Source organism: Parus major, chromosome 4 (genome assembly GCF_001522545.3).
Source record: "Parus major isolate Abel chromosome 4, Parus_major1.1, whole genome shotgun sequence".
Lineage (NCBI taxonomy): Eukaryota > Metazoa > Chordata > Aves > Passeriformes > Paridae > Parus > Parus major.
This window is the reverse complement of record NC_031771.1, coordinates 1,733,498-1,760,271: the sequence shown is the minus strand read 5'-3', so window position 1 is coordinate 1,760,271 and position 26,774 is coordinate 1,733,498. Positions and strand designations below refer to the sequence as shown.

General features: G+C 44.7%; 2 protein-coding genes across 5 annotated transcripts; one reads left to right on the top strand and one right to left on the bottom strand.

Moving 5' to 3' along the window:
* Nucleotides 1-1,547: 1,547 nt before the first annotated feature.
* On the bottom strand, nucleotides 1,548-26,753 carry LOC109022604. 4 transcript variants are annotated; one of them, XR_004497191.1, is made up of 3 exons: nucleotides 10,858-13,160; nucleotides 10,673-10,752; nucleotides 1,548-2,293 (listed from the first exon to the last, which is right to left on the bottom strand). XR_004497191.1 is itself a non-coding variant. In XM_019006242.2 (2 exons), exons 1-2 carry the CDS (start codon nucleotides 24,316-24,318, stop codon nucleotides 2,194-2,196), a joined length of 711 nt encoding a protein of 236 aa, XP_018861787.1. In that variant the 5' UTR covers nucleotides 24,319-26,753; the 3' UTR covers nucleotides 1,548-2,193. The 4 variants fall into 4 exon arrangements, 1 of the variants encoding a protein (XP_018861787.1); XR_004497192.1 differs by lacking the exon at nucleotides 10,673-10,752; XR_004497193.1 differs by lacking the exons at nucleotides 10,673-10,752; nucleotides 10,858-13,160 and adding an exon at nucleotides 6,610-10,613.
* On the top strand, nucleotides 13,378-23,038 carry ALB (albumin). The gene is made up of 15 exons (XM_015623889.2): nucleotides 13,378-13,512; nucleotides 13,873-13,933; nucleotides 14,729-14,861; nucleotides 15,672-15,886; nucleotides 16,473-16,605; nucleotides 16,777-16,874; nucleotides 17,629-17,758; nucleotides 18,614-18,828; nucleotides 18,948-19,080; nucleotides 19,862-19,959; nucleotides 20,124-20,262; nucleotides 20,906-21,129; nucleotides 21,620-21,752; nucleotides 22,696-22,752; nucleotides 22,858-23,038. The coding sequence occupies exons 1-14, from the start codon at nucleotides 13,428-13,430 to the stop codon at nucleotides 22,744-22,746; spliced, it is 1,848 nt and encodes a 615-aa protein (XP_015479375.1). The 5' UTR covers nucleotides 13,378-13,427; the 3' UTR covers nucleotides 22,747-22,752; nucleotides 22,858-23,038.
* Nucleotides 26,754-26,774: the final 21 nt, after the last annotated feature.

Here is a 26,774-nt window from a genome sequence, read left to right as displayed (position 1 = left end):
GGGTGGGTGCAGAGCTGGATTTCACCCTTGGAGCTGCTCTCTCCGTCTCTTCCCGGGACGGTGTGAGGTGGGGAATGGCCTCCAAAGGTTCTGCGGCAGGGCTTGGGCTGCGGTTACTCTCAGCTACATCGTATCACAAACCTGCCTTTGATACCGGCTGCTTTCGCACCTCATTCCGACTATCCGTCGGGTTGTTAGACTTGGAACGGGTCCCGTTCCTTGCCAATGAAAGCAGCCTTAGCATTTTATCTCAGCGCGTCACACTCCCAAGCCCAGGATCAGATGGAGCAGTTACCAGCAGCACTCGGCACAGGCAGAGCTGCCTGTCGGAGACTGTTTGTTCCGTTCCTTTTATGGCGGCGACCTCTGATCTGATCAAAGAGTGGCGCCTCCGCCTTTTGCACGGCAGAGCAAGTCCTTTTCCTCCATTTCCTAGAACCCAGTTTATCCCTGCTCTCCCTGCCACCCTAGCTCGAGCCTTTTGTGCGGGAGCCATTCCAAAGATGGGCAGTGGAGCTGGGGAAGGGTCTAGAGAGTAAATCATGAGGAGCAGCTGAGGGAGCTGGGGGGTCAGCCTGGAGAAAAAGAGGCTCAGGGAACGTTCTCTCTCCCTAGAACTCCCTCTAAACAGGAGGGTGCAGCCAGGTAGAGGTCGGGCTTTGCTCCCAGCTAACAAGCATTAGAACAAGAAGAAACAAGCCTCAAGTTTTGACAGGGGAGGTACAGGTTGGAAATGATGAAGACTTTCTTTGCAGAAAGGGCTGTCAAGCGTAGGGACTGCTCGGGGAAGGGGTGGAGTTGCCATCCCTGGAGGTGTTCAGGAGAGAGCTGGACTCTCAGTGCTCTGCTCTGTTTGACAAGCTGGAGATTGGCCACAGGCTGGACTCGATAGTCTTGGAGATCTTTTCCAGCTTAAATGACTCTGAGATTCTGTGAGTGCAACAGCAATCAAAACACTTGAGTTCTTTTAGAGAAACTCGTTTTTACACCATGGGGCTTGTAAGATTTGATTCTGTCATGGGCAAAAGCTGCTAACACAAGTCTGCTCCTAATCTTGGCATGGTTTGAATGCCTTGCAGAGGTGTGACACTCTCCTGCACTTGATATTTTAAAAACACAAACTAAAGTATTCTTGTAAATACTCTGATCATCATCAACACATAATGAAGGAGGCAATAATCAAGATTTTATTTTTAATTAGGTTTTATTTTTTTTTGTCTATGTCCCAGTTTCCACAAGGGTGTATGACCCACAGCTGTGTTTCCTGTTGAAAGGGCTCGTAGGGAATGGACTGCGTATCACTGAAAAGTCAGTGTAGGCTCTAATTAGGGAAGTAATACCTAAAAAACCCATTTCCTTCCTTTGGTGAGTCTAGGAAGTTGGTTAACTTTGGACACTTGGGTTTATTGGTAGCAAAAAGCTGCAGGAAATCGTGGAATGATAGAATCACAGAATGGTTTTGGTTGGAAGGGATGTTAAGGATGACCCAGTTCCAGCCCCCTGCCATGGGCAAGGACACTTGTCACTAGCCCAGGTTGCTCCAAGCTCCTCTCCAACCTGGCCTTGGACACTTCCAGGCATGGGGCAGCCACAGCTTCTCTGGACAACCTGTGCCAGGACCTCATCAACCTCCTAAATCTTGAGAAAAATTATAATCCTTGGTTTTTTCTTTCCTCTGTGACTTCTGCTTCTGTATTTACTCAATTTCCTCCAGTTAAGTGATCATCCCACTGAGCACTCCACAGGAGTAGTGGGAAAGCTTGAGGTTTCAGGGAATACTTTCAGGAACTGTCTCCTGTTTGCCAGATTCCTTAAAAAGTTCCACAGGACAAACAATGTGTTGAAACCTCAGCTGTGGTATAATTATCCTCATGGATCTGCTTTCAGTTTCATTTACAGCTGCTGGAAGCAGTGTCTTGTCAAGGTCAGGAAGCAGGGAGCAAGGGAGCATGAGTTTCCTTTGCAATTAATACAGGGACTGGAAAAAGTTGATAACTGAGTGAATTTTAAACCCAAACTCAGGACTGCTGCAGCTTCCACGAGGCTCCCAAGCTGATCATCCAAGTAAACTTTAAAATTAATCCAAACCTCAAATCCTGCCATTGTCACTGGTGAATGCCTTAGTTGTCTTGGATATGCACAGTTTTGCTATTGTTGCAGCTTCTTGTATGTGCTGGAATGTTTTTATTCGTATCATTCAGGGAACTGAGAACCCCAGACTGTATTGCTCCAACACACAGAGCACAGGGACTGGCTCACTGGACCTCCTTGGTGCATAGCGTGGAAGATCCATCTGAAATGGGAGGCAAGAGAAACTAAAATTAGAGCACCATGACTTATATCAAACACAAGTAATAGCATTTAAGTTGTTCAGCAAGATACAGTGGCTGCAGTCCAAGGCAGAGGGAGAAAGGAGGTAAAAACCACAAAGGTTTGTACATTCAGAGAAGAGCAGTTTTCAGTGATACACATTTTTAGCCTCATCTAAACCACTCAGTTTCAATCCCAGTAAACTGCACGTGGAAAGGAAAAATTATTTTATCTAGCCATAGCATTTGCTTCAAATTACATTTTTTAATTATCTCTATTTCTTCATAACAGCAAGTTTCCTGTGAGCATTGTGAGTAAAGAAAATAAAGACAATCCAGAGAGATGGAGAATTTAAAAGGAGCAGCGCTAGCCCCAGAGAAGTGCATAGATTTACAGCATAAGGTAAATTCACAACACTGTAAAACTTAAAACTCATTTGCATTACTGTTAACACTCAAACTCTTCCAGTCTGAAAGTCCCTTTGGGATCAACCTCTGCCTGTTTGGTGCACTAAGTCAAGTGATTTTGCCCTTGGCTGTCCTTATCTGTGATCAGTGTCATTGGAAATACATATCTATATCCCACTCAAGTGTCTTGCAAATAGTTTATGTTCCATCTCAGAGACTGATGTTGCATGTTCTATTAGTTGCTCGTAAAACATCATGCCAGCTCTGACCACTTCCTCACAGAGAGAACTATGAAAGGAGAAACAAGTCCAGAAAGCAAAACCTTTTAACAGTTGATTCAGTGAAGAAATCTTCAAGTGCTCTGTTAAAAAAATAAAACTTGTTCTGTAAATATATTGAGTACTTTGGGAGTCTTCATTAAGAAATGGCTTAGGCACATGAAATCCTAAAATGCATTAGTGCTCTCTGAGCCTTACATTTTAACCTGCATAAGTGATTCCCAAGGTGTGTTGCAGGCTCCTAATTTGCCTTGTAAGCTTTCAAAATTATTATCCTTTGTGTGTATAAAACTGAAAAACACCATGGCAAACAGAGGGCCAAGGGCAGCATGCTGGATTACTTCTCATTCTCTTCAAGTGTGGTCAAAGGCAAAATAAAACAAAGAACATAAATAAAATAAATAGAAATAAATAAAAATAAAATAAAACAAATAGAACAAAATAAAACAGACAAATCATAAGATGAAGTGAATTCTTTTTGTGTATTTCACGTATAACCAATCTGTAATCCAAAACTGTCAATGAAACCTCTCAAGCCAAAGCTTGATATATTATTATATTTATTATATATTATAATAATATTTGATTATTATATTTGAATATTAAAGTTTATACGTCAAATTAATGTTTTGCTGGTGGGGTTTTTTTTTTGTTCTTTTGGGGTTTTGTGGGTTTTTGTTTTGTTTTTTAAGTGATGACATTTAAGGCAGCATCAGCTGTGGGCTGCACAGGAGTCAGCCAGAAGGTTAAACATTTCTTACACCTCATGTTATGCCCGGGTTCAGCCAATCCATAATGATAATTTCTATAGTAACCACTTTTTAAGTAAACAATTGATTAGTTCTGAAATTAGTCCTTCACACAGCGTCTCCTGGAGCAGCTTGGAAGAGCTCAATGCAAGCAGCCTTCTGCTGGCATGCAGAACATTTTCTATCTTCATATAAAGTGTGCCTTGAAAATATTTGTCCTCCCAGGGTACTTTTATCTCTGGATAAGGAAGGGAGTGGGAATCTCCATGTAAAACTTGGTAAGACCTTGAATTCAGGGAAGGCAGTGTAAGAAATGCCTTTGATATCTCAGAAAGGCACTTAAAGTGGAAGCAGAATATTTTTACAGAGTTCAAATTAGAACTAGAAAATCGTCTACTAGTTTTTGATGGTCTAAAATCCCCTAACCTCCAGGGTCCTGTGGAGCTTCTGTTTTCAAACAGGACTTGCCCTCCTCACTCGTTCACTGTGTGCTATTTCACTTATTGGCTACATATTGTGGGTTCCCGCTGTGTTTTAGGGACAGAGTTTTTTAAAAACAGAGGAGAGCTCAACGTTCCTGTTATTTCCGTTGGACTCGGTAGGTGGAGCTAAAAGCCGGCAACACACCTCTGCAGCTAAAACTAGTCTGATTTTAATTCTTCCCAATGCTTTGGAAATCAATTTTTCAATAAAGCTTTTGATTCTCCAATATGTATATCCTGAATTATTTTTTTTATTCTACAGTAAAATGATGAGATTTTTGAAGAGATTTTTTTGTGTAATTTTTTTGTGTGTAATTTATTTCCAGCATTTGATCATTGAAATTTGATCATTGATTAATGATCAGCAGGAAATAAATTCAAGCATTTCTGTCTGTGTGTGGCATTTGACTTTATTGCTAGCTAATTACAAAGTTAGGAACTGCCTTGAATAGCTTTGTGTTCCTGAATTAGTGACCTTTTCAATAAGGAGAAAAAGTGCTGGTGGGGTGAATTTTCTTACTGTCACTTGTCATTCTCTTATTTCCTTCATTATGACTGAGCTCATTGGTATTGTTTAAATGAGAAAATATCTCAAATGTCAAACTTAAAACTGTCTGGTGAGTGAGCCTATGAGAGTCTTTAAAGGTAAATCTGGAACTTTTATTCTCATTCATGAATTTTGATGCACAGCCTCAGCTCAGTTTTCTCAAGTGTGTAATTTTCAATTACAGAGAATATATTAATTACCAATTGTAATACTTAACATTGTAATCCAGAACTGAGTTTGAGTACAAATTCCCAAGCTCACCTTCAGACATCACTACGGTCTCTCCACATTCACCAAAGCTCTTAAATGCCACTGAATTGAGTTTTAAACTTGGATTCAGCAAAGCACTTTACCTGTAACATTTATGTACCCTAATTCCAAATCCTGCACATCTCTTTTGTTAGACAGCGACTGTCACAAGCCAGAAAAGCTGTCCAGACTTTTTGGACTGCTTTATCTTAAGCAACTTCTCACATTCTATATTTCTGATGTGTTTCTTTAATTTAAAAGACTCAGGTAAGGACAACGCAAACATTCTTCATGACAAGTGCCTCCATAAGCTTTACACAAATAATTTCCAATAGGAGCACCAAATAAATCAGGCATTGTCACTAATCAACAAGCCGAGATTTCTCTCCATTATTAATCCAGCCCCAGTGAGGGCAGATGTCTGTTTCAGACACACCATTGTGGAAATTCTCCACAACTGTCTATTTCTTTGCCCACAGGAACATCCATTTTTTCTGTTTTGAGGTCCATGGCCTCCTTGTGCAAATAGTTTTGTCAACAGTAGGTGGCAGATTTCTCCTACCTGAGCACTTAGAAAATGCCTCATCGGGCAGTTCTTACGGAATGCTGACAACTGTTTTATTCAGAACACACTGGAACTCTCTTTTAGGCAAAGATTAGGCCTGAACATCAGCCTTAGAGTCATTTCAGCATTACCTGAGCTAAACCTGCTTTTTGCAGGTACATTTCCTACTCTTCCACTAACCAATCTAAAAACATTTCTGTGGTTTGGTGTGAAGTAACTTCCCTAAAATACTGTAGGGAGGGTTAAAAATCTGCCTGGAAAGATCCAAGATACAATCTCCTTTTTACTGAGTTCACTTTCCAGTGAAGTCAGGCAAGTTTTGGCACTGTCTTTGATGTGACCAAAATTAGGTCAATGCTGAATATATTTCAAAATCCTGCACAGAGGACCCGGTAACCTTAGTGAGTTGCCAAAAAGCTTCTTAAGCAATATCAGTGCCCATGAGACAGGAGTCTCTGCTTTGTCTTACTTTAAACTGGTCCTTTCTCAGCCTGAAGTGCAGTTATCTATGAAAAGCAGGAAGGGAAAACTTCATTTTCCTTTCAGAAACGGAAGCAGATAGACTGCCTAGCTGATAGAATCAAAATAATTTTGCTTTTTGCTTTGCTTTGAAAACTAACAAACCAATGCACATAAGTTCCTTAGCAAGCCTAGTATCAATTTCAACTTCTCCACACAATAATTTGTAATTCTGATGTTATGTTGTTCTGGACTGAATTTTATGACCAGCTTGAGTGTGAAGATTTCTTCTTGTGGCTGGATGGGTAAAATAACTAAGCCCATGTCAGTGGAGTTTGTGTTTTGGGATGGTGGGAATGGCATGGAACTCTATAGCCATAGTCCCTGATGGCACACATGCCAAGGTCCAGGGAAAACTGGCTGATGTGGTCTCCAAGCCACTCTCCATCATCTTGGAACAGTCACAGCCATCAGGTGAAGTCCCCAGTGACAGGGAAAAGGGAAACTTTTTGTAGGAGGGGTAGAAAGGAAGACCCATGGAACTACAGACCGGCGAGCCTTACCTCTGTGCCAGGGAAGACCTCGGAGCAGACCTTAATGGAAGAGATGTTGAGGCACACACAAGACAGGGGAGTGACCCAGGACAGCCATCACAGCTTCACTAAGGGCAAATTGTCCCTGACCAAACCCCTTTATGATCACCAAATCCCACCAATAACCCAGCACTGGCAAGTGCACCAATCAAGCATCCACACGAACTGAATCCAAAATGTTTCACTGGAAACATCAGAGGACTGATCAACTTCCATAAAATCCACAGTTGTATTTCCATATTGGCTCTGACAAACCTGCAGGGAGGTACTTGAGAGACTTCTGTCAAGTGATGCAGGAACATTTGTGTTCTGGGATGTCAAGAGGATCCATCCAAAACTCCTACTTGCTGACAGCAAAGAGGCTGCAGCGCCCAACAGTGCAGCAGCACCTCAGAAACCATGAGACCTGCGTTCAAATCAGACTCCCAGCATTTTCAGGCTTCCTGGGCTCTCCACCAACAGTGCCCTCAGTCTTGGCTTAGCACAAGGCTGTCCTCTCTGCCAGCAGGAACTGGGAGAAATTGGGTTCCACACCTCATTTTCCCAGCTCCCAATTTCCCAGCCCAGGGAGCCAGGAATCTGCCTAGATCTGGATCTGCACTGACTTTAAGGGAAGCCTTAAGCCTCTTAGTGCTGGGAATAGCTCCAGTGCCTAGACACCCACTCTGTGTTTCCAGCACTCAGAGCGAAGGAGCAAAGTCAGAAACCCAAGTTTACACTAAGCTGAAGGTGCCAGATAAGGGCACTACTACATTAATTGTTGTAATTGGATTTCCTGAGTTAATTTTGACTCGGTGGGCAGGCTGTGGATATGCCTGACTGGCAACATTGAAGCACTGTTGGAAAAGGCCTTTGGGCAGAAAGCAAATGTCAAGGACTGTCAGCACGGGGTTGGAGGGCGCCACAGAGGAATGGCCTTACGAGTGTAGCCTCTGCCTAATTGATCCAAAAGACAACACCAAAAGCTTCATGTGCAAAGAGATCGTTAATATTTCTTTGCATGACTTAAGAAGGATTCTCAGCTTAGTGTTCAAATTTTAACAACTAACAATCATCACAACTATTTAGGCTTTACACAGCCACAGATCACCTGATAAATCTCTTTAGTTTCTCTGATGTATGGACCAATCTTTTGATAACTTATTTAAGAGAACCACAAGAACCACACAGATCTTTGCTAAGCTCAGATGCACTTTTTGGTCTCTGAAGAAATTTTTCTGATTCTGGGAATGTACTGAGGAACCTTTCTTCTAAAATCAGGTCTTCCTGAAGGCCCTCAAATTCAGAGAGACTGAATTTCAAACCCCAATTATTCCCTTCTTCAAAAATCAGAGTCGCTAAGTACTACTCTAAAGAAAAACCAGCAAATGAACCAACCAACATTTCCTCAGTTTTCTCTTCTTTTGAGTCACTTCCTTAACTCTGGGAATCCCAGGTTTCCAGTAGTACATGTCATAGTGTAACAAATCCAGGTAAAGGAGAACATGGGAAGGAAAACAGCAACCTGAATAATGTTTTGTTGCTGCTGCTGCAAACCCAGTTCTCCTCTAAGAGATCATTACATCCTGGTAATATCATTGGGAATATGATTCCCATTGAACCTGGAACTTCAAGCCAGAGCTGACCTAATAAATGCGGTCTGATTGAATGGTGCTTGCAAAACAATTGATTTGTGCAACAGAAAAGTGCAGGTACTTGGATTTGACTAAGTGAACTTTGTTTCACAGGATAAGGCAGAAATGTGGAAATATTTCACCGCGCCTTTGGATTTCAGCTGTGGGGACAGGACACTTCATATTTCCTTTGTGAAGACTCAGAATTTGTAATGGCAGCATAATATGCAGAAGGGGGTTATCTTTTAATGTCAGCAAGTAAACATCAGTGCCAAATTATAAAATGTCTTGCCCTGCCTGCTCCAGCAACAAGGACCTAAAAATGGTTCTACACACTTTTCTTCTCCTGCTGAGGTGCCACCTGAGGCCCTGACTCTCAGCTGAAGAAATTCCAAAGGCAACAGGGGATTTTTGAGGTGGAAAATGCTATTCTTGCTCCAGAACTTCATTTAAAATGACTATATTTCATTTTTCCAAAGTTGTGAGGGCTTTATCTTAAGAAACTGTTTGCTCAGGAATAGAGGAAAGGCTGAGAAAATAATCACTCCCTTTATTCCCTTAACGCTTGAACATTTACAAGTTGTCTTAAATCAATGAACTTGGATCTTCCCATGAAGAAGCCAACAAAAAACCCCCCAAGGCCCTAACAGAAAAAACAGCACAGGAGAACAATTACAGCAGTAACACAGACTCTGTTTCTATGGAGATGGATGTGAAAGAGAAAATATTTATCAGCTTGGCAGTTTTGAGGCCAGAATGGGAAAACCCTAAGTTTACAATCAAACTAGATGAAAAATAAGGCAAGTAAGAGTGTCAGCACTGCCAGGTGATGCAGCAACATTGTGGGGGGCAGCTGCAGGATGGCAGAAATTTTCCAGAAGTCCTACAGCCCCTCTAGACACAGAGGATGTTTTTAAGCTCTTCAAGTGCTTCAAGTTGAGAGCAAACCCAGTGGCTCCCAGAATCATCAGTTCATTTTACACATTCTTTGTTTCTGAGTTTAGCAAATACACCTGCTTACACGTACAAAAAAGTGTTTGTAGCCATATATTTTTTACAAAAATTGGAGGTTACGGATCAATGGCCTGAAGAAATTCAAAACAAAAAGACGCTCCAAACATTTCCTGCTGTTCCTCAAAAGTTTTCAATATTTCTTTGATTGCTAAAGCTGAAGTACATCAAACTTAGGGAAGAAATATTAACAAACTCCTGCCAAACAAAAGCTTTCAGCTTTGGCTCTTGACTGTACCACATTAAATGGCTCTTCTCTCCTGCCAAAGGCCATCAGGTAACAGATCAGAGCAGCACAGAAATTGGAAACTGAAGGCCAGGAAGTTTCTAGGGCACAAGTGAACGCACTGGATTCCAAAGGCCTCCAGGACTTATGTAAGAGGAAGAAGAAAGATCTCCACTGACAGTCCTATCATGAGCCAAACATCAATCACACCACCACAACGATTTCAGTTCCAGAGACAATTATCAAAGGCACTGTAAGAAACACTGATGAAAAAAAACCTTCCTGAGGATTTCCTGAATAGAGCAATGCTGCACCTCAGGCATTTTTTTCCCCTATCTATTTTGTATTTAGATACAAAATTTATTTACACCCATACCAAGACATTACACTGATGTTTTTTGAGGGACCTTAGAAATGGATAATAGATTAAGCCAATAGTGAGCTATTTTGTCTATTACCTACTTGAACTGGCAGAGAAAAAAGTCATAGGGACATGGAAAACAGAGACAAGTTCTGAGAAATCTCAGAATTGATACCCTCAAAAAGCACTGAAGGCTATATATTTGGATATATTCAAGCAACTGAATGCTTCACAGGCAAAGCAAAGCTGTTCTCGTACCTGCTGCCAAAGAATGGTGCTGGTAAATGGTAATTAATAAGGAAAACAGCTACCTCACTACATTGTGGACTTGGGAGACAAAGGGGTAGGGATGGTAGAATGCCCTCAGGATCAACAAGAACAGTCATTCCTGTCAATTCAAAAACCCCTATTTGGATGATCAAGAACCCACTAACACTGCAGGAGAGGGGCTGATGGCCAAAGAGGAACAGCCCAGTATCAGAACTCACTGGTGAGATGCCCAGGAGTGCCTGGAACGACATGGAATGCCATTAGCTACACCTGAGCAGATCTCTGCCTGTTCTGCTGCAGTGATCAAACCCCCTCTCTTTACATTTGCTTCTTTTATATCTATGACTCCATCTCTGTTCAAACAAAAGCCATATATCTGAGATGTCTGACTCGTTCTGCACAGGAGACAAACATCACCGATAAGAATGGCAAACACCATGCACCACAGCAGGGGAAAAAAAGTAATACCTGATACCTGTCCGTGTGTCCAGAGCTAGAATATTTATTAGGAAGTATTCTGATCATTACAGTTATTTAAAAATAGCTACTCACTGCAGCTACCAGCACAGGAATGTCTGTCTCTAGGTTTGGTGTGTGTCTCACGGTCCAGTCCCACAAACACAACTACAGGGCTTGAACAAAGGAAGAAACAGCAGTAAATAAAATGGAGGGCCACAAAAGCTAAGGGCTTCTCCATGTCCTTTGGGTTTTGAGAGATTACTTTGAGAAGTACTTACTTCCCCAAAGGGCTCTGACAGTTCTTCTCATGATATATCACATTTGTTTCTCAAGAGCCTCATGCCCTATCAGTACATCTTGGTCCACTTTGTTTCTGCTCTTCCACTTTGCACAGCCTGGTACGATGAAATATTTAAAAATTATCCATCCTTTTTACTTCCAGGTCAATTACTCTTGGAATTATTGTCCTTTGGTTCCCCACACCTGGAATAAAACCAGTTATCACCTGTAACTTTAGACATAAATGAGTGTGAAAACAGATCATACTAAAATGTCACTGATAAATTCCTTTTTCTAATATGAGGATAACTTTGCTGGAGCGAACTCAACCCAGTATGAAGGCATTGAGTAACAGGAAGCTCAGTATAATATTTAATATTGTTAAGCAAACACGAGCATTGGAGTTCAGCTCTCAGCTGTTATATGAGCCATTGGCATGAAGTGCAGGACAGACAACAGAAGATATCTAGAAATAAACATGGACCCTGTATTGCAAACTTACATATTAACTCCAGGGGACCAGGAGTGTTCTTGCTAACACTGCACAATGCTGCAAGGGAAAATTCCAGAGAGCTTTCAAGATGCAATGCTGCACTTACTGTGCTGAGTTTCAGCTTTGCCCTCCCAGCCCTTAGCTGTAGTTTTCTGGAGAATTCTTCAGTACAGCCTGAGACCATCTCAAGAGCTGCTGTAAAACATGATTCATCAATACTGCAGTTTTTTACCACCTTACACTTCTCCACAAAATACCTCAACGTGTGTTTCTTCCCACTCAATGCTCTCTTAAGATGTGAAAGGAGATGGGTCTTCACTGACAGAGGGATATGGTCAGGAAAATAACTACAGACTGAATTAATAAGCTCTTGCCTCAGGTTTTATTAGGCTAAAGCAGCACAGGTTGAAAGGTCCAGATTGATCATCAATTCCCATCATTCTCCAGAAATGTAGGATTTTGCTACAACCACCTGAAAACAATCCCCATGTCTAACATTATGACATTTCTAACATTGCTTTTCTGCACCATCCTTCATGTAAGAGTTATCCAAATAACCTTTTAATTCCCAAAATAGAGCCTTGTTCATTTAAATCACTAACAGATTGCTGTCTTTTACCTACAAAAGTATAATACCTACAGGAGCAGACTTGAGAAATTGCAAAAAATCCTTGCAACAGCAGTAGCCTGTAGTAGCCTTTCATTGTATCCAACTATGCTATGAGCACATCTCAGTTTTATGTGGCCATTAGAATGGCCTTTCTGGAAAGCAAGATGCAGTGCACTGGCATTTTCCTGAATGAAAACTGCCTGCAAATATTTTCAGCTCAGACATGTCATCTGCTTTATTTCCAATGTCTTTGAAAGCTCACGCTCAGAAACAAAAGGAAGTATAATGCATGTACTTACTTAGTCAAACTTCCAGAAAACTGATCATTGAATTGCTCTTAACTATTCCCATTAGGAACAACATAGAGTTATGGCAAAACTTCCCACCTGAGGAAGAAGAACAGAGCAGAAAAGAGAACGCCAAGGAATAAGGAGACAACATGCTCAGCTCTACCACGTGGGTGCCCACAAAGCAGAGTCACAAGGCAGCACACAACTGCCACACAACTGTGGGTTGGTATCCACACACTGGGGACATAAATTCATTAAAATAAATCATAGCATCTCCCCCTGGGAAGCCACATCACTTGGCACTCAGCAAGCATCCAACCTTGTACTTGTTTGGGATTTCTTGAAGCATCTCACTGGGTGTCCTAGAAAAGTAATTTTGATTTTATTCCGTGTCCTGGGGCTCCGTGCAAACTGCACATTTCTTCCCGTGTCTGATCTCCTAAGTTACTGACTAATCAATGGGAAATTTTTCCGGGAGGGGAGCAATGTTTCATTAAGAGATTGCTCTTGAGGGGATGTCAGTACAAATGAGAAATTGCAAAAATTCTGAAATGACAGCTCTCGCACATGTTTACCCACATGTTTGGCTGTTTTCTGGGTACTGGTGAACAGCAGTACCCACAGAAAACCAGAGCAGGACCCAACAGTTTCAGGTGCTCAAATCAGCCATAGATGTCTAGATTAGCCATCTCATCCTAAAAAAGTGATTTAAAATTAAAAATCTCTATTTTCAGATGGACTGAGTCCTCTCTGGGTGAGTTGTTGCTATACAATACCAACATGCTTTGCTTTTGAACAAATACTATCAAAAAAAAACCAGGCTATAGGATTAGCCCTGATGACTTTTTTGTGTGATGCCTTGAACTCCGTGTTTGTCATCTGATAAGAAAATTTGCGCAAAACTTTATCTTTTTTGGGTGCTGGGAGGTTCAACTTCTTCAGGGCGAAAAGGCCCTGTAGAGTAACAAGACAGAATAAATAACTAATATCAAATTAATTTTTGGCAAGGGCAGCTGAAGTTTTGTAATCTCCTTCAGGCCAAGTGGACATCTACAAATGCCAGCTCAAGGGTTAATATTTTACAAGCACGGGTACTGCAGGGTATATAAGCAAATGCTCTTCCTTCAATCTTCCTAGCATTTTTGAGCAATTTTGCTCACATCATAATCTGAAACCATGAAGTGGTTAACATTAATTTCATTTATTTTTCTCCTGAGTTCTGCCAGATCCAGGAACCTGCTAAGAACTGCACGAGATGCAGGTAAGAAAGGACTAGCTACTTCTCTTGGAAGTCTTTGTTCTATCAATTTCATGTCTTTATAATACAGTTTCACAAACAATTTCTGGGAGCCTGATCCATACTGAAAAGAAAAATATGATTGACTTGAAAAGAAACTGAATTAAGAGATGGGGGAGATGGGTCGGACACTCGGGACAAGTAACTCTAATCAAACTGCAGCCACAGTGCTTTCTTTGTGCTGTTTGGTGGTGGTGCTTACACAAATGACACATTGCTAACCCTAAATTCTAACTCCCAACAGTCATTTTGAATATCTGAATTAAGTAGCTGCTTACAGAGATAGATATTCCATTGGGATCAAACCACATGCTTTCTTCCTAGACCACAAGAGCCCGATTGCCCATCGCTTCCAGGACTTGAAGGAAGAGAACTTTAAGGCAGTGTAAGTGAACGTTCAGCTTCCATCTTCTGATTGGGTTCTTTTGTCTCTCTTGGTATTGTGCCAAAAAGGGAAAGGAAGCTCACAAGGAGCGTGTTATGTCTCACTGAAAACACCGAGTCAGCCCCTTACTGTTACTGCAAAACCTAGAAATCTTTTAAGACCTCCAAATGTCACAATGACTTACTTGCTCTCTGGGAAAAGAGCTCCTCGCAAACCTTGTGAAAAAGCTCCTGTTCCTTCTCTGAAAATAAAATAGGCATGAGAAATACAGGTTTGATATGCTTAGAATGAAGAGAGATTATGCTGCATTGAGACATTGCCAGAAAAAAACCAAAAACAAACCACCAACCTGAAAAAACCAACCTGTGACAGGTTTTCTGAGACAATGCAGTGATTTTCATTTGAACCTGGTTCTGGCAAAGACAGAGGGCCCTGACAGACACTTAAGTACTGAGAGAAGGCAGCCTGAAGATCATCATTTGTAGCAGTGGCCAAATCCAGCTTAGCTCAGAGCATTTATGAGTTTGCTGCTAAGAGTGACAGAAAACTCCAATCACAGTCTTTTCTGGTTTGCTTCTAATTTATTATTCAAGACTTCTTTTATTGGGAAGGTAAAAAAGCCTCCCAAGGAGGTGAGAACAAGACAGATGTGGGATCTGGCACTATCCTCTGCATGCTATCCTGTTTAACCTTTGTGTACATCATTTGAATAAACAAGTTGAATTCAGAAGCACCTTTGAAGATATTGACTGATGTTTCTCATTTTCACACTGTAAACTGCATTTTGTGTTCCAGTGCCATGATCACATTTGCCCAGTACCTCCAGAGATGTTCCTACGATGGACTGTCCAAGCTGGTGAAGGACGTTGTTGATTTGGCACACACCTGTGTGGCCAACGAGGATGCTCCCAACTGCGCAAAACCACTGGTAGGCAGTGTTCCTTCCCCTCAATATTCTATTTCTCCTCGCTCTGTGCAGCTGCCAGGATCAGCCTCCTCCAGGACCCATACCTGAACCTTGCAGGTGTGCCTGTTGTCATGGGCCAATGCTCACATTTTAGTGCTTAAACAAAGAACTTGGTTTTCTCAAGTTCTGGAACCTGGCCTTTAACAAGTGCCTAAATGATCCACGGAGCCATAAGTCAGAGATCAAATACCACACTTGAGCACATTCAGCTTAGCATTGCCTGAAAATAAATGTCAGCATTTCGTCCAAAACCCCAGCTGTGAAGTACAGGCCTAATTCTAGGTATTCAAGTGGCCCAAGCGTGTAGATTTTCACACTTGGATGACTTGAAAAGGTGTGTGTGCTAATTTAAGGCACTTAGTTTATGTGGGTTTAAAAAAAATTCTTCTAACATCACTTAACAGAAGCTCGCAGGTATTTAGGATCTCTGGAAGTCTAACAGTTTCAGCTAGACATTAGTTCTCCCTAAAGGCTCCCATCAAGTCCTGCTTCAATTCATCTGAAAATTCAGTTTAGTCAGATTATAAGTAAAAGGGGATCACTGTCTTGCACAGAGTATTTTAAATTATTATCAACTTTTTCCAGTAAAGCATTGGAACAGCTAATATCAGACTACATAAAACCAAACTCGATAAAATGATGTGAAAACCATATTTTGATTTATGGTCTAAATCTTATTCAGTAAAAACGTATTTCCTATTCAGCCTGGCTTTTCTTTTGCAGATCAACAGACAATACATTCCACTAACTCTGACCCTCTGACCCTTACAGCCCTCCATTTTCCTGGATGAAATCTGCCAAGTTGACAGTCTCCGTGACTCGTACGGCGCCATGGCTGACTGCTGTGCTAAGGCTGATCCCGAGAGGAACCAGTGCTTCCTGTCCTTCAAAGTTCACCAGCCAGACTTCATCGCACCCTACCAGAGACCAGCTGCCGATGTCATATGCAAGGAGTACAGCGACCACCGCGTGCAGCTCCTGGGCAAGTAAGGAAAACAGCCACTGTTTCTTTCTTATCCTGATGGCTTTTTCTCATTTCATGCCAGAGCAGGTTTTCACATTCAAAACGGGGCTTAAGAGTCACATCTTATCAATCTTGGATGACCTTTCCTCCCCAAAGCTGCTGAAAACTCACAATGTTTCCAATATTGATGAAATAACTTACTTGCTCCAGCTTGCCACTACTCTTGCTCTAATTGGCAAGAATGAAGAAAGATAACAGTGAAAAGAATAAAAATTGGCAATAAAATCTTGGTCAAATGGCCATAGATTAATTTTTCACACTGGAAATCAGAATTTTCAAGTATCTGACAACACATTTTAGAAAAGCAGATACACATCAAACTAGATAGCTGCCAACATCAGAAGTTCACCCTTCACTCACAGTTACCGAGTTCTGCCTTGGGAAGAGAGATGTAGCAGAGCACTTCCCACCAGCAGGCATTATGTCTCAAAGGAGATGACTAAACTACATTTCTAAACTAGGAAACAAGTCAGAGAAGCCCCAAGAGGTTTAAGGCCATTTGCTGTTGTCACTGGAACATGGAGCTTACACCTTCCTTTTCTTTCTAGTTTCGTCTACACTGTTGCAAGAAGAAACCCCTTCCTGCACGCCCCAGCCATCCTGGGTCTGGCTGCTGAGTATGAAAATGCACTCAAAAGCTGCTGCCCAGAGAGCGATATTGGTGCTTGCTTGGATGCAAAGGTACGGCAAATTTGTCTCTGTGGATAAACACTAAGCAACTGAGTGACAAACAGGCAGAATTCTCCTGTTCATGCAAATTTTGCATGAAGAACTTGGAGAGGCAGGCCAGGATTAATCCTATCCCTTGGATGTAAGCAGTTGGATGTGACAATGTGTGTCCTGTTACCACAGGCAGCTGTCATCAAGGAAAGAGCCAAGCTGATAGGCGTGAAGCAGCAGCACGGGTGTCGGATCCTGGACAAGTACGGCGAGAGGACTTTCCAAGCAAGGTAAGTTCCACACACTTTTTCAATAAAATGTAGGCTTGTCAACCTGTGAGTGAGACCCAGGAAAAGCTCAGCTGTTAGAGCTGTAGAGCAATGACACCATCTCTGGAACCAGTCAAGAACTGCTGGAGTGTCACTCAGAACCAGAGATTACAGTTAATCCACACTTCTGCCAAAGCTACACCCCGTTCCAGTGCCTACAGCTTCCAGCAATGGACACCTAATCAGCAAAGGCACTAGTTTGTACCTTAAGCCAACCAAAAAGCCAGATTTGGCAGAATCACAGCTGTTAAAACATTTGTTTGTAAGATGAAGAAAAGCTTTTACCATTAATAAGTGGATCACCTGTCTGGGCACAGAGAGGTGCTTTCATTCTGTGGCCAGTCTGACCCACCAACATTGACCAGGAGTACAGCATCCTATAGGCATAGTCAGCTTTCATTTAAAGGTGTAATCTGGACTATATCTACCTGTGCCAAGTCATCTGGGGCACTTTCCAGTTGCCCAAGAGTGATGGGGAATGCTAGGGTGTGATTCTCACAGTCCAGGCAGAACAGAGAAAACACAGACTTGTCCCTTTCTGGCTTTACTGGTGCAGGTGTTGATACTCCTTTTTTTTTTAGCCACCAGAAATTAGATGAGAAGAATGAGTATTTTTTTGAAACAATGACCTAGCCTATCATGTGTTAGTGGCTTGCAAGGTTTCTGTTCCATACAGTGCTTCTAAACAAGTGTGTTTTTCTCCTTTTCTACCCAGCAAACTTGCTCGTATGAGCCAGAAATACCCCAAGGCTCCATTTATAGAAATTGTTAAAATGGTCCATGATGTGAAGGATGTCTACAAGGAGTGCTGTGAAGGGGACATGGTGGAATGTGTGGATGACTGGGTGAGCTCGCTACTTCAAAAAAACATGAACATATCTGAAAAATGTTTAGAAAGACAGTAATTTGTGCAGCTACGCATTCACAGCTCAGGGAACTTCAACTCGTGCTCAGCACTGCTGGAAGGTTCCTCAAGCACTGAAAAGCTCAGCATCTGCACAGCTGACTGTTACTGGAAGTAGGTTTCAGCCCAGCTCAGGATCTAGCCCTGTCTGATCATGAGGACAAGAAGCCATGGCATACAGTCTACCTAGTCTGCTTGGCCAAAATCAGAACATTTATCAAGGATGTTGTTCAGTGGTATTTATTCACTTCAACTTAATCATAAATCAAGGAAAAGAAAGCAGAGGCAAAAAGGCTGCAATTTTTCCTCCTGTCCTGGTGAGAGTATCACTGTTAATCCAGCAGCCTGTAGTGTCAGAGAACAGATGAACAAAGCTCTGCAATACTGAGATGATTTCAATATTGCCTGGCTGACTGAAACTTGGACACACTTGTTGAAGCAGCTAGTTCCAGTGCTCTGGGGTTCTGTCACCTCTTGTCCTCTATCAGAGCTGGGCATCTTGTCAGAGCTGACATCCTTGTGACAGAGCGCTCAGTGACGTGCCCTGGCTTTCCAGAGTTTGTGTTCTCCCAGTGCCCAGGATCAGGGAGGGAACCATTCACCTGCACACTGCGGTCAGCAAGCACAGGGCACGCTCATGCCCTGCTTATTTCTCCTTGTGTCAAGACAGCATTTCTTTATGAAAATCCTAAGTAAATAAGTGACCTGAGTGAAGAGTCTGAAGCAGAGAGAGCAGATTAATTAATCTGGCTTTATTATTTCACAGCTTGTCTAATACTACGTATTAATTTTACAGTCAGAGGTCGTGAACTCTTTGTGCTCTAAGCAAGAAGTTTTCTCCAGTAAAATCAAGCCCTGCTGCGAGCTGCCAGTGGTGGAACGCACCAAGTGCATCATGGAGGCAGAATTTGATGACAAACCTGACAATCTTCCCTCACTGGTTGAAAAATACGTTCAAGATAAGGAAGTGTGCAAAAGCTATGAGCCAAACCATGACGCATTCCTGTCAGAGTAAGTAGTGCCAGCAGCATTCCATTGTCCAGCTGAGGAAATGTCCTTGCTATTAGTGCCCTGTGCTTGATGAAAGCAGCACGTTATTCAGGAGCTCTGTCTGCTGCTGTGCCTTTCAGGTTTGTTTATGAGTACGCACGGAGACACCCTGAGCTCTCCACAGAGCTGATCATGAGGGTTACTAAGGGATATGAAACACTCCTGGACAAATGCTGCAAGACAGACAACCCTGCCGAGTGCTACGGAAACGCTGTAGGTGGAAAGCTTCCTTTGCAGATGACTAGAATGCTTGTCTGGGACCTGACAGGAAAGAACTGTATTGAGAAGCTCCTACACAAGAGCAGGCACAAAGCTTTTGGGGAGACTAATTCCAGGTGGGAGATGAAACAGTCCACGGCCCATGGCAAGGATACAGGGTTATCTCAGATCACAGAGTAATTTCCTTTGCCACATTACAATATTGCAGACTAGTCTCACTCAGCTGATGCCTCTGTATCTCAAACCCGATACTGTTTGTCCTGAGGCCGACAATGGACAGCTCCATTGTTCTCTGAGCTCCACTGCCTACACCGAGCATGGCTGCTCATGGATTGTGACAGCAGTGAGTGTGACCAGCACACAGACACCTCAGCTTAGGTCTGATCTGCAACTCAGTCACACACAACACACAGCACAACCTGAGTTCCTGAAAACTTCGGCCAAGAGATGATCCCCCCCGTGGCTGATAATCATTCGAAATATTTACTTGACTTAAACAAATAAACATATAGCCCCACTGTTTAGAAAATATGCCTGACAGGTAATTAATTTAGATTAAATTTTTAAAATGTAGCTGCCTTTTTCAAGGAAATGTCTATTAGAAGTTAAGACCCACTAGGGAATCAAATCCTGCCTACACCATCCTGGCTATACAGAAGTGATCAGCCTTAGAAAATGAGTATTTTGTAGCCAAGGTTTAGAAGAGGTCAGAAGTTAACACTTTTGTGACTGTTACCTGCTCTAACACTACTGATAAATTTGTACTTGTTTGCAGCAAGAGGAAGCCAACAAGCATCTGAAGGAAACTGAGGAAGTTGTGAAGACAAACTGTGAGCTGTTCAATACCCATGGCGAGGCAGAGTTCCTTAAAGGGTGAGCGATTGCTGATACTGATATTCCCCAGTGCAATGAGTTACACTGGCTGCTTTGGGGAGGCTGATTTGGTTGTCACTTCTGTTTCACCTTCAGTGGGCTGGATGTGCTCATGTTTGAAGAAAGCTCTATTAACAGTTGTTGTTTTGATTTGACTTTGTCAGAATTCTGGTCCGCTACACTAAGAAAATGCCTCAGGTATCAACTGACACCTTGCTGGAAATCGGGAAGAAAATGACAGCTGTTGGCAACAAGTGCTGCAACCTCCCTGAGCAGAAACGCATGTCTTGTTCTGAGCACTATGTGAGTACACTCATTTATTCTCTTCCCTTCCTCTCCTGGAGGTTTTTCCTCTTGGCAAAAACACTGAATTCTGGCGAGATAGCAAACACAGTGGCTCTCCATGAACACCACACTAATCATCTGCCTAACAGAATTCCAAGTCTGTTCATTTTTTAATGGATGGGAGAGCCTAAATGGCTGTCTGATGGTAGCTTGTGAGAATTTTAGTTACACTTTGCTTTCCCTCAGAAAGCAAAAGTAAATTCATTGAATCAGGAATCACAGAACTGTAGAATGGCTCGGGCTGGAAGGAACATTAAAGATATCCAGTTCCAACACCCTGCCATGAGCAGGGACACTTTCCACTGGAGCACGTAGCCCAGAGCTCCAGAACTGAGACTGTGGAAGGTTGTATTTGGAAAAGCTAAAGAGGGTCCTAACACCCTCAAACCTACTGATTGTAGCCCAGCCCAGACTGTTTGCAGATGAAGAAATGCCTTACTCCACGAACACTTAAATATATTTTAAAATTTAAACACATGCCATTTCCCAGCAGGTGTTCCATTCAGCAGCTTCCACTTCCAGCTATGCTATTGTGATACAAACATCACCTACAGCTGCGTGTTTGGGAAGATGGAACTGACCTTTGCCCTTCTCTTTTCAGCTGAGCATCGTCATTGAAGACATGTGCAAGAGACAGGAGAGCACCCCTATCAACGAGCAGGTTTCACAGTGCTGCAATGAACTCTACTCTTACAGGAGACCATGTTTCACTGCCATGGGCGTCGACACCAAATATGTGCCTCCCCCATTTGACCCCATGATGTTCCATTTTGATGAAAAAATGTGCACTACTCCTCCAGCTGAGCGTGAAGCAGGGCAGCTGAAGTAAGCGCCAAGAAACACCTTGTGGGGAAACTTTTGAAGGGTAGCACTTTGGGGGGTGCAGAAGGAAGCTACACCCTGTTTTGTCACCTGACTGGGGCTGCACTAGTGCCAGAGAAAACCAGATGGAGCTATGTGTTTGCACTGACCTGGTCAGCATACACCATCACAGAGTTTGCAAGAAGCAAAACTGAATTTTTTCCTCACTTAAAATCTCCCTCCTAACTGACCTTTTTTCATGTAGGCCCACTGCCAGTGCAGATCTTGAGAGGTACTTAACTAAGACAACACACAGATCATTTCCCTAAGTTTTTCCCCCCCTGTCACTGAGTTAATACAAAACAAACCGATGGTTCTGCTAGACTGGGAGTGTGGAGTCACAGACAGGCCCAGGCTCATCTGGGCATGACAAAAACCTCTCCTAAATGGGCTGTGCCTGGGGGGACCGACTACAGCAGGTGAGATTAATCCTGTCTTGTGGCTCTGTTCTCAGATTGCTCATCAACCTCGTCAAGCGCAAGCCCCAGATGACAGAGGAACAAATCAAGACCATCGGTGGGGGTTTCTCTGCCATGATGGAAAAGTGCTGCAAGCAGTCAGATATTGACTCATGCCTTGGGGAAGAGGTACTGTCTCCTTTTTTTAAAAACACGCAAAACAAAAAACCACACACACACAGAAAAACCCCAAAACAACCCAACAAAAAACCTCACAAACAAAAAAACCTAAACCATATATACAGGAACTTGGAAACTGCACTAGAAGGTTGTTCTGCAAACTGCTGTGGTCACTTGTCCATGTGCCCTTGCAGGAAATGGCCAGAGCTTTGTCTGTCTTGGCTGCACACATTATAGTCACTGAACAATTTCACATGGAAAGGTTGTAGGGGGTAATTTAGGCAAACCACCTGCTCAAAGCACATCTCAGTCCCAGATTAGACAAAGTTCTCTTGGGCCTTGTCAAAAGAGCCAAGTATCTGCAAGCCACAGTCAAAAAATATCCACGTGTGGAATTTAACTTCATCTCTAGCACACATGAACTTGCTTTTGTGCTACAGATCCTTACAAAATTCAGAGATAACCAGTAAAAAGTGCATCTGGATCAGCTCTCAGAAGTGCCTAGCAAATCCAGCTGTACTGGGAGTTCAGCTATCATGCCACAGGAGAAGTTTATCCAGAGCCATATTGCATTGCCAGGAAGCACAAATGACAGTTTGCAGTAGCAGCATCAATCTAATGTAGAGCACACAACTATTACTGATATCTCAAACTGCTGATTAGTTGAATTCTTTTTTATTTACATCCAAAGTGTTGCATGGTTAAATATATTGGGAAGACTTAGGAAATAATTATTTCGTTTCTAATCAGTCCCAAAAGTTTCCTTTCTGCTTTGGCAAAATGGGAAGATACACGACATGCAGGGGCACTTGGGTTCCAGGGTCAGGAGGTACCATGAACCCTCTGAGCCATCATTCAGGCACAAGTTCAGGTTTCTAACAAACCCTTCTCAAGCACAAACTACTTTTCTCCTTGGTTTCCCTCTCACAACTGTTCGTGTTCCTTTTCCTAGGGTGCTAAGCTAATAATCCAGAGCAGAGCCACACTAGGAATTGGTGCTTAACCTAAGGTAGGTAACAGCAGAAATGCACAAATACCTTTGTCTGTCAGTCTGTCTGCCCCTTCCTGCCCACCCTTCCATCCGCTTATTTTTTTTTTTGTCTCTCCAATCTAGGCTGCCAGTGGGAGAAACACGACGAAAAAACTTTCTGTCTCACTTCTCGCACCTCTTACCCTTTTTCCTTTGGTACTGAATGAATACTTTGTGAATCTTCTGTGTTTTGTCAAACTACGTTCTTTTCAATTCCATCACTTAAGAAAAAAAAAGAACAATAAATAAAGGCTTTATAAAATTACACCTGTCCCTGTGTGCTGGTGACCGCCACCGTAAGGGAGAGCTCTGCAGCGCCGCCTACACCGAAAGGCTGTTCACAGTAGAATATATTGGCAGAGAGTCTGTATTTCAGCGGGGTTTTTTTCTCTTTATTGCTCTTGGAAAGTTTTTATGAAAGAATATGAATGGTGGTAAGACATTTAGCGAGACTTTAATACCCTGGTTCAATTGCGTGTGCATTTTAGGCTTTACTTCAGCCATTATAATTACGCATTAAGAGAAGTTTCAAAGTTACTGCTCGATCTGAAGATGATTAGCCAGAAGCTCTCTTCCAAAAAAAAAGATACATTTTACACCAGCCACAAACCAAGCCTCTTGCAAAGAGTTGCAAACAACCCTGATTAAAGGCACTTTTCACGTCTCAATTAGTTTTTTAAAAATCCTTTTAAATTTTTTTCCTGAAAAGCTCACCACCTAAATCACGCCCTTCACTGCAAGAAACTCCCTGGACAGACATTTCCTGTCCTATGGCAACAAAACCGCGTCATTTGCTAGGACATATTTCATCTCGCGGCCCGGGGAGGCTCGGGTCGCGGACTCCCCCAACCCCGGTCCCCCCCAAAGCTCCCGGTCCCTCCCAAAGTTCCCGGTCCCCGGCTCCGGCCAGGCCCCCGGTCCCGCCACCCCTCACCTGTCCCGTGTCGCCGCCGCCGCTGCTCCCTCGGCGCAGAGCTCGGAGCTCCGACGAAAGCTCCGCTTCTCCCGCCGCTGCTTTTGTGACCCCGCCCCGGTGCCCCCGAGCTCCCGTGCGAGCGTCCCGGCTTCGCCGTCCGGGCCCCGTACGAGAACCCGAGCCCGGTGCTGTCCCGGGCGAGGCGGGGGCCGCGCTCCCGGCGCTCTGAACACAACAGCGAGGGTCCCCCGTGAGGACGGCCCGGTGTTGAACGGGAGCCGGCCGCAGCCTTCCCGCACCGGCCCGCTCGCTGGCTCCGACCGAGCTCGGCTGGCTTCGGCTGGACTCGGATCCGTTCGGCTAACCTCGGAACCGCCCACCTGTTTCGGTCCAGTTCGGCTCGTTCGGCCGAACTCGGAACCGCTCCTAGGTTCGGCTGCGCTCGGCTCTGTTCGACCGAACTCGGAACCGCTCCTAGGTTCGGCTGCGCTCGGCTCTGTTCGGCTGAACTCGGAACCGCTCCTAGGTTCGGCTGCGCTCGGCTCGGCTCGGCTGAACTCGGAACCGCTCATAGGTTCGGCTGCGCTCGGCTCTGTTCGGCTGAACTCGGGAGCGCCCGCACGGCGCATCCCGCTGAAGCCGAGGCGGGCCGGGCCCAAGCGCTCCGCAGCAGCCCCACAGCGAGCTCTGTCCCCCGCAGCCGCTGTCCCGGGGCCCTCAGCGCGGCGTTCGAACGCCGGACGCGACCGGGCCCGATCCCGCTGCCCAGATGCCGCACGCTCGGCTCCCGTGCCCGCGGCTCGCCCCGGCAGAGCCGAACAGCCCCTCTCGGCCCTGGACAGCCCCGCGTCCCTGCCGGGCCCTGCCCGCTCCCAGAACCGCACCTGCGGCAGCCCCCAGCGGCGGCGGCCGGGTTGGGTCCCTGAGCATTCCCGGGGAGAAGCGATCCCAGCTCTCCCCGTTCCCGAGCGGCCGCCGCTGGCAGAGAGGCCCGGTTGGGAGAGGGAGAGCCGGGTCCCATTGCAGACGAGGCTGTCCAGCAGCAACACATGGGTCTCACACTGCAGCCCCCTGGGATGAAGAGGCTCATTTTTGCAGGTTGTTTTATTACGGAGGAACACGAACCGTGGTTGACACTCCTTTACATCCGGAGTCTTTTTTCTTTATTCATTCCCGTAAGCAGTTCGATGGAGACACAGGCCTGCTGCAGCCACAGAGTGCCCCTCCTGTGCCCCCAGCACAGCAATGCCTGCGTGCAGACTGCAGGAGCACATCAGCAGAGGCCGACATGGCAGGGAAAATCCAAGTGCTCCTTCTCGGGGAAACGGCAGCAGCTCTCACCGCCCCTGCGATGCTCCACGAGAGGCTGTGGCAGAGCAGGCGCCGTGCTGTGAGCCTGCCCAGACAGGTGGTGTTTCCTCTCCTTGCTGGGGGCAGCTGAGCCAGCGATGGGACGCGGTCCTGGCCATGCCAACAATGAGCCGCCCTATCCCAGACCCACAAGCCCTCATGCGAGCTCCGGGCACAGCACAGCCGCTCCTTACCGGCTTGTGGCAGGGCAGTGCCCAGGAGGTGACACAACAGCCGGATTTGTGTCCTTGGTCCCTCTGGACAAATGTGGTGACGTTTCCCAGAGCAGCACTCAGGTAGCTGCACTTTGGCATTCGTTGGCTGCAAGGGCTCCAGAGCCCAGTGGGTTTCTGTGCGCAGGGAACTTGCAGATCCTTGGTGCACTCGTGCTTTAGCTACTGAATACTGACTGCAGCGTTAGGGACAGGCATGCAATGAGGCCTGCACTGCAACAAGGCAGCCAAGGGAAACATCCTGTCAGCAGCTGCAGAAGCTGCTCTCAGCTTTCATTCCTGCACACAGACACTGCTCCCACCCTTCTGAGGGAACAGCAAGAGCTGCAGCACCACTACCAAGGTGTCTCCTTTCAGCTCAGGCCCAGAAATACGAGGCAGAGCACAAACCAAAGGGAAAATTACTTCCTAAGCTGCAAGCAGGCAAGCTTTAACCAATGGTTTTCCCAAGGGTTATCAAACAGCCTGCTATCTTCTTCTACCATGTCCAATAAATCATCCTTCCAAGCTGTATTTATCCACATGACATGCAGACCCCCAGCAATCGCTGTACTACAAAGGCACCAGACTCTGGAAAGGCATCGGAGTGTGGGCACTGCCAGGGGAAGGAACGAGGCCTCTGCAGCACCAAGCAGGCCGCTGCTTCCTCACAACCCTCAGCTGTCCTGGCATTTCCTCCTCTTGAACAATTCATGGCACAAGTAAAGCCAGGTCCTGGCTGACCTGGCTGTGGCATTTCAGGCAGCATTATCTCCTGCCCTGCCCCTCAGCCCCAGATAACATGAACCAGCACAATTTACCTCACAACCTGAGGCACCAAGGTCTGAAGGCTGCAGGCCCCCAACGGCGGCAGAGGGGATCGTGTTTCTCTGGAGACCTTTGGAGATCAGCAGATCTTGTAGCTGTGGAAGGTGCTCCTCTGAGAGGCGACTCTGGCTTTGGGACTTGTACAGGATCCAGTTTTTTCATTCCAGTACTCCAACTCACAGAACTGTATTACTTTTCAGTCACTTCCTAACTGCCTTTTATCAGGAAACATTACAGCCAAGACATGCCCTCAACAAGACACAGCCAACAGGAGCTTCCGAGATTCCATGATTTAGCCACACCTTTTCTATGAGCAGTGCAAGAATAACCCTTTCACGATCCTTCTGGCTAACTGCCAACAAACACAAGAAGTAAAAATACAGGAACTGGGGGGCAATCACTTGTGCACCATCAAGACTCAGTGACAGTAAAGAGGAGAGCAAGCGACTCTGGTCTGTTTTTTCTACAGACAGCTCAGCTGCCGCTCCTCCCAGCACCACTGCCGTAACCACTTAAGCCGGATGCTGCAGCCTGGCAGGCTGCAGAGGAATCCCAGCTGGACACGTCTGAGAGGAGCTCAGCTCCTCCCCGGGCCACACACACCCCAAGGTGAGAGAAGCCACCAAAGTCAAACACCTGATGCTGTGCTGCTGCAGCTTGCTGCTGTCACCGGCCAGGTCAGCAACGATGTTCTT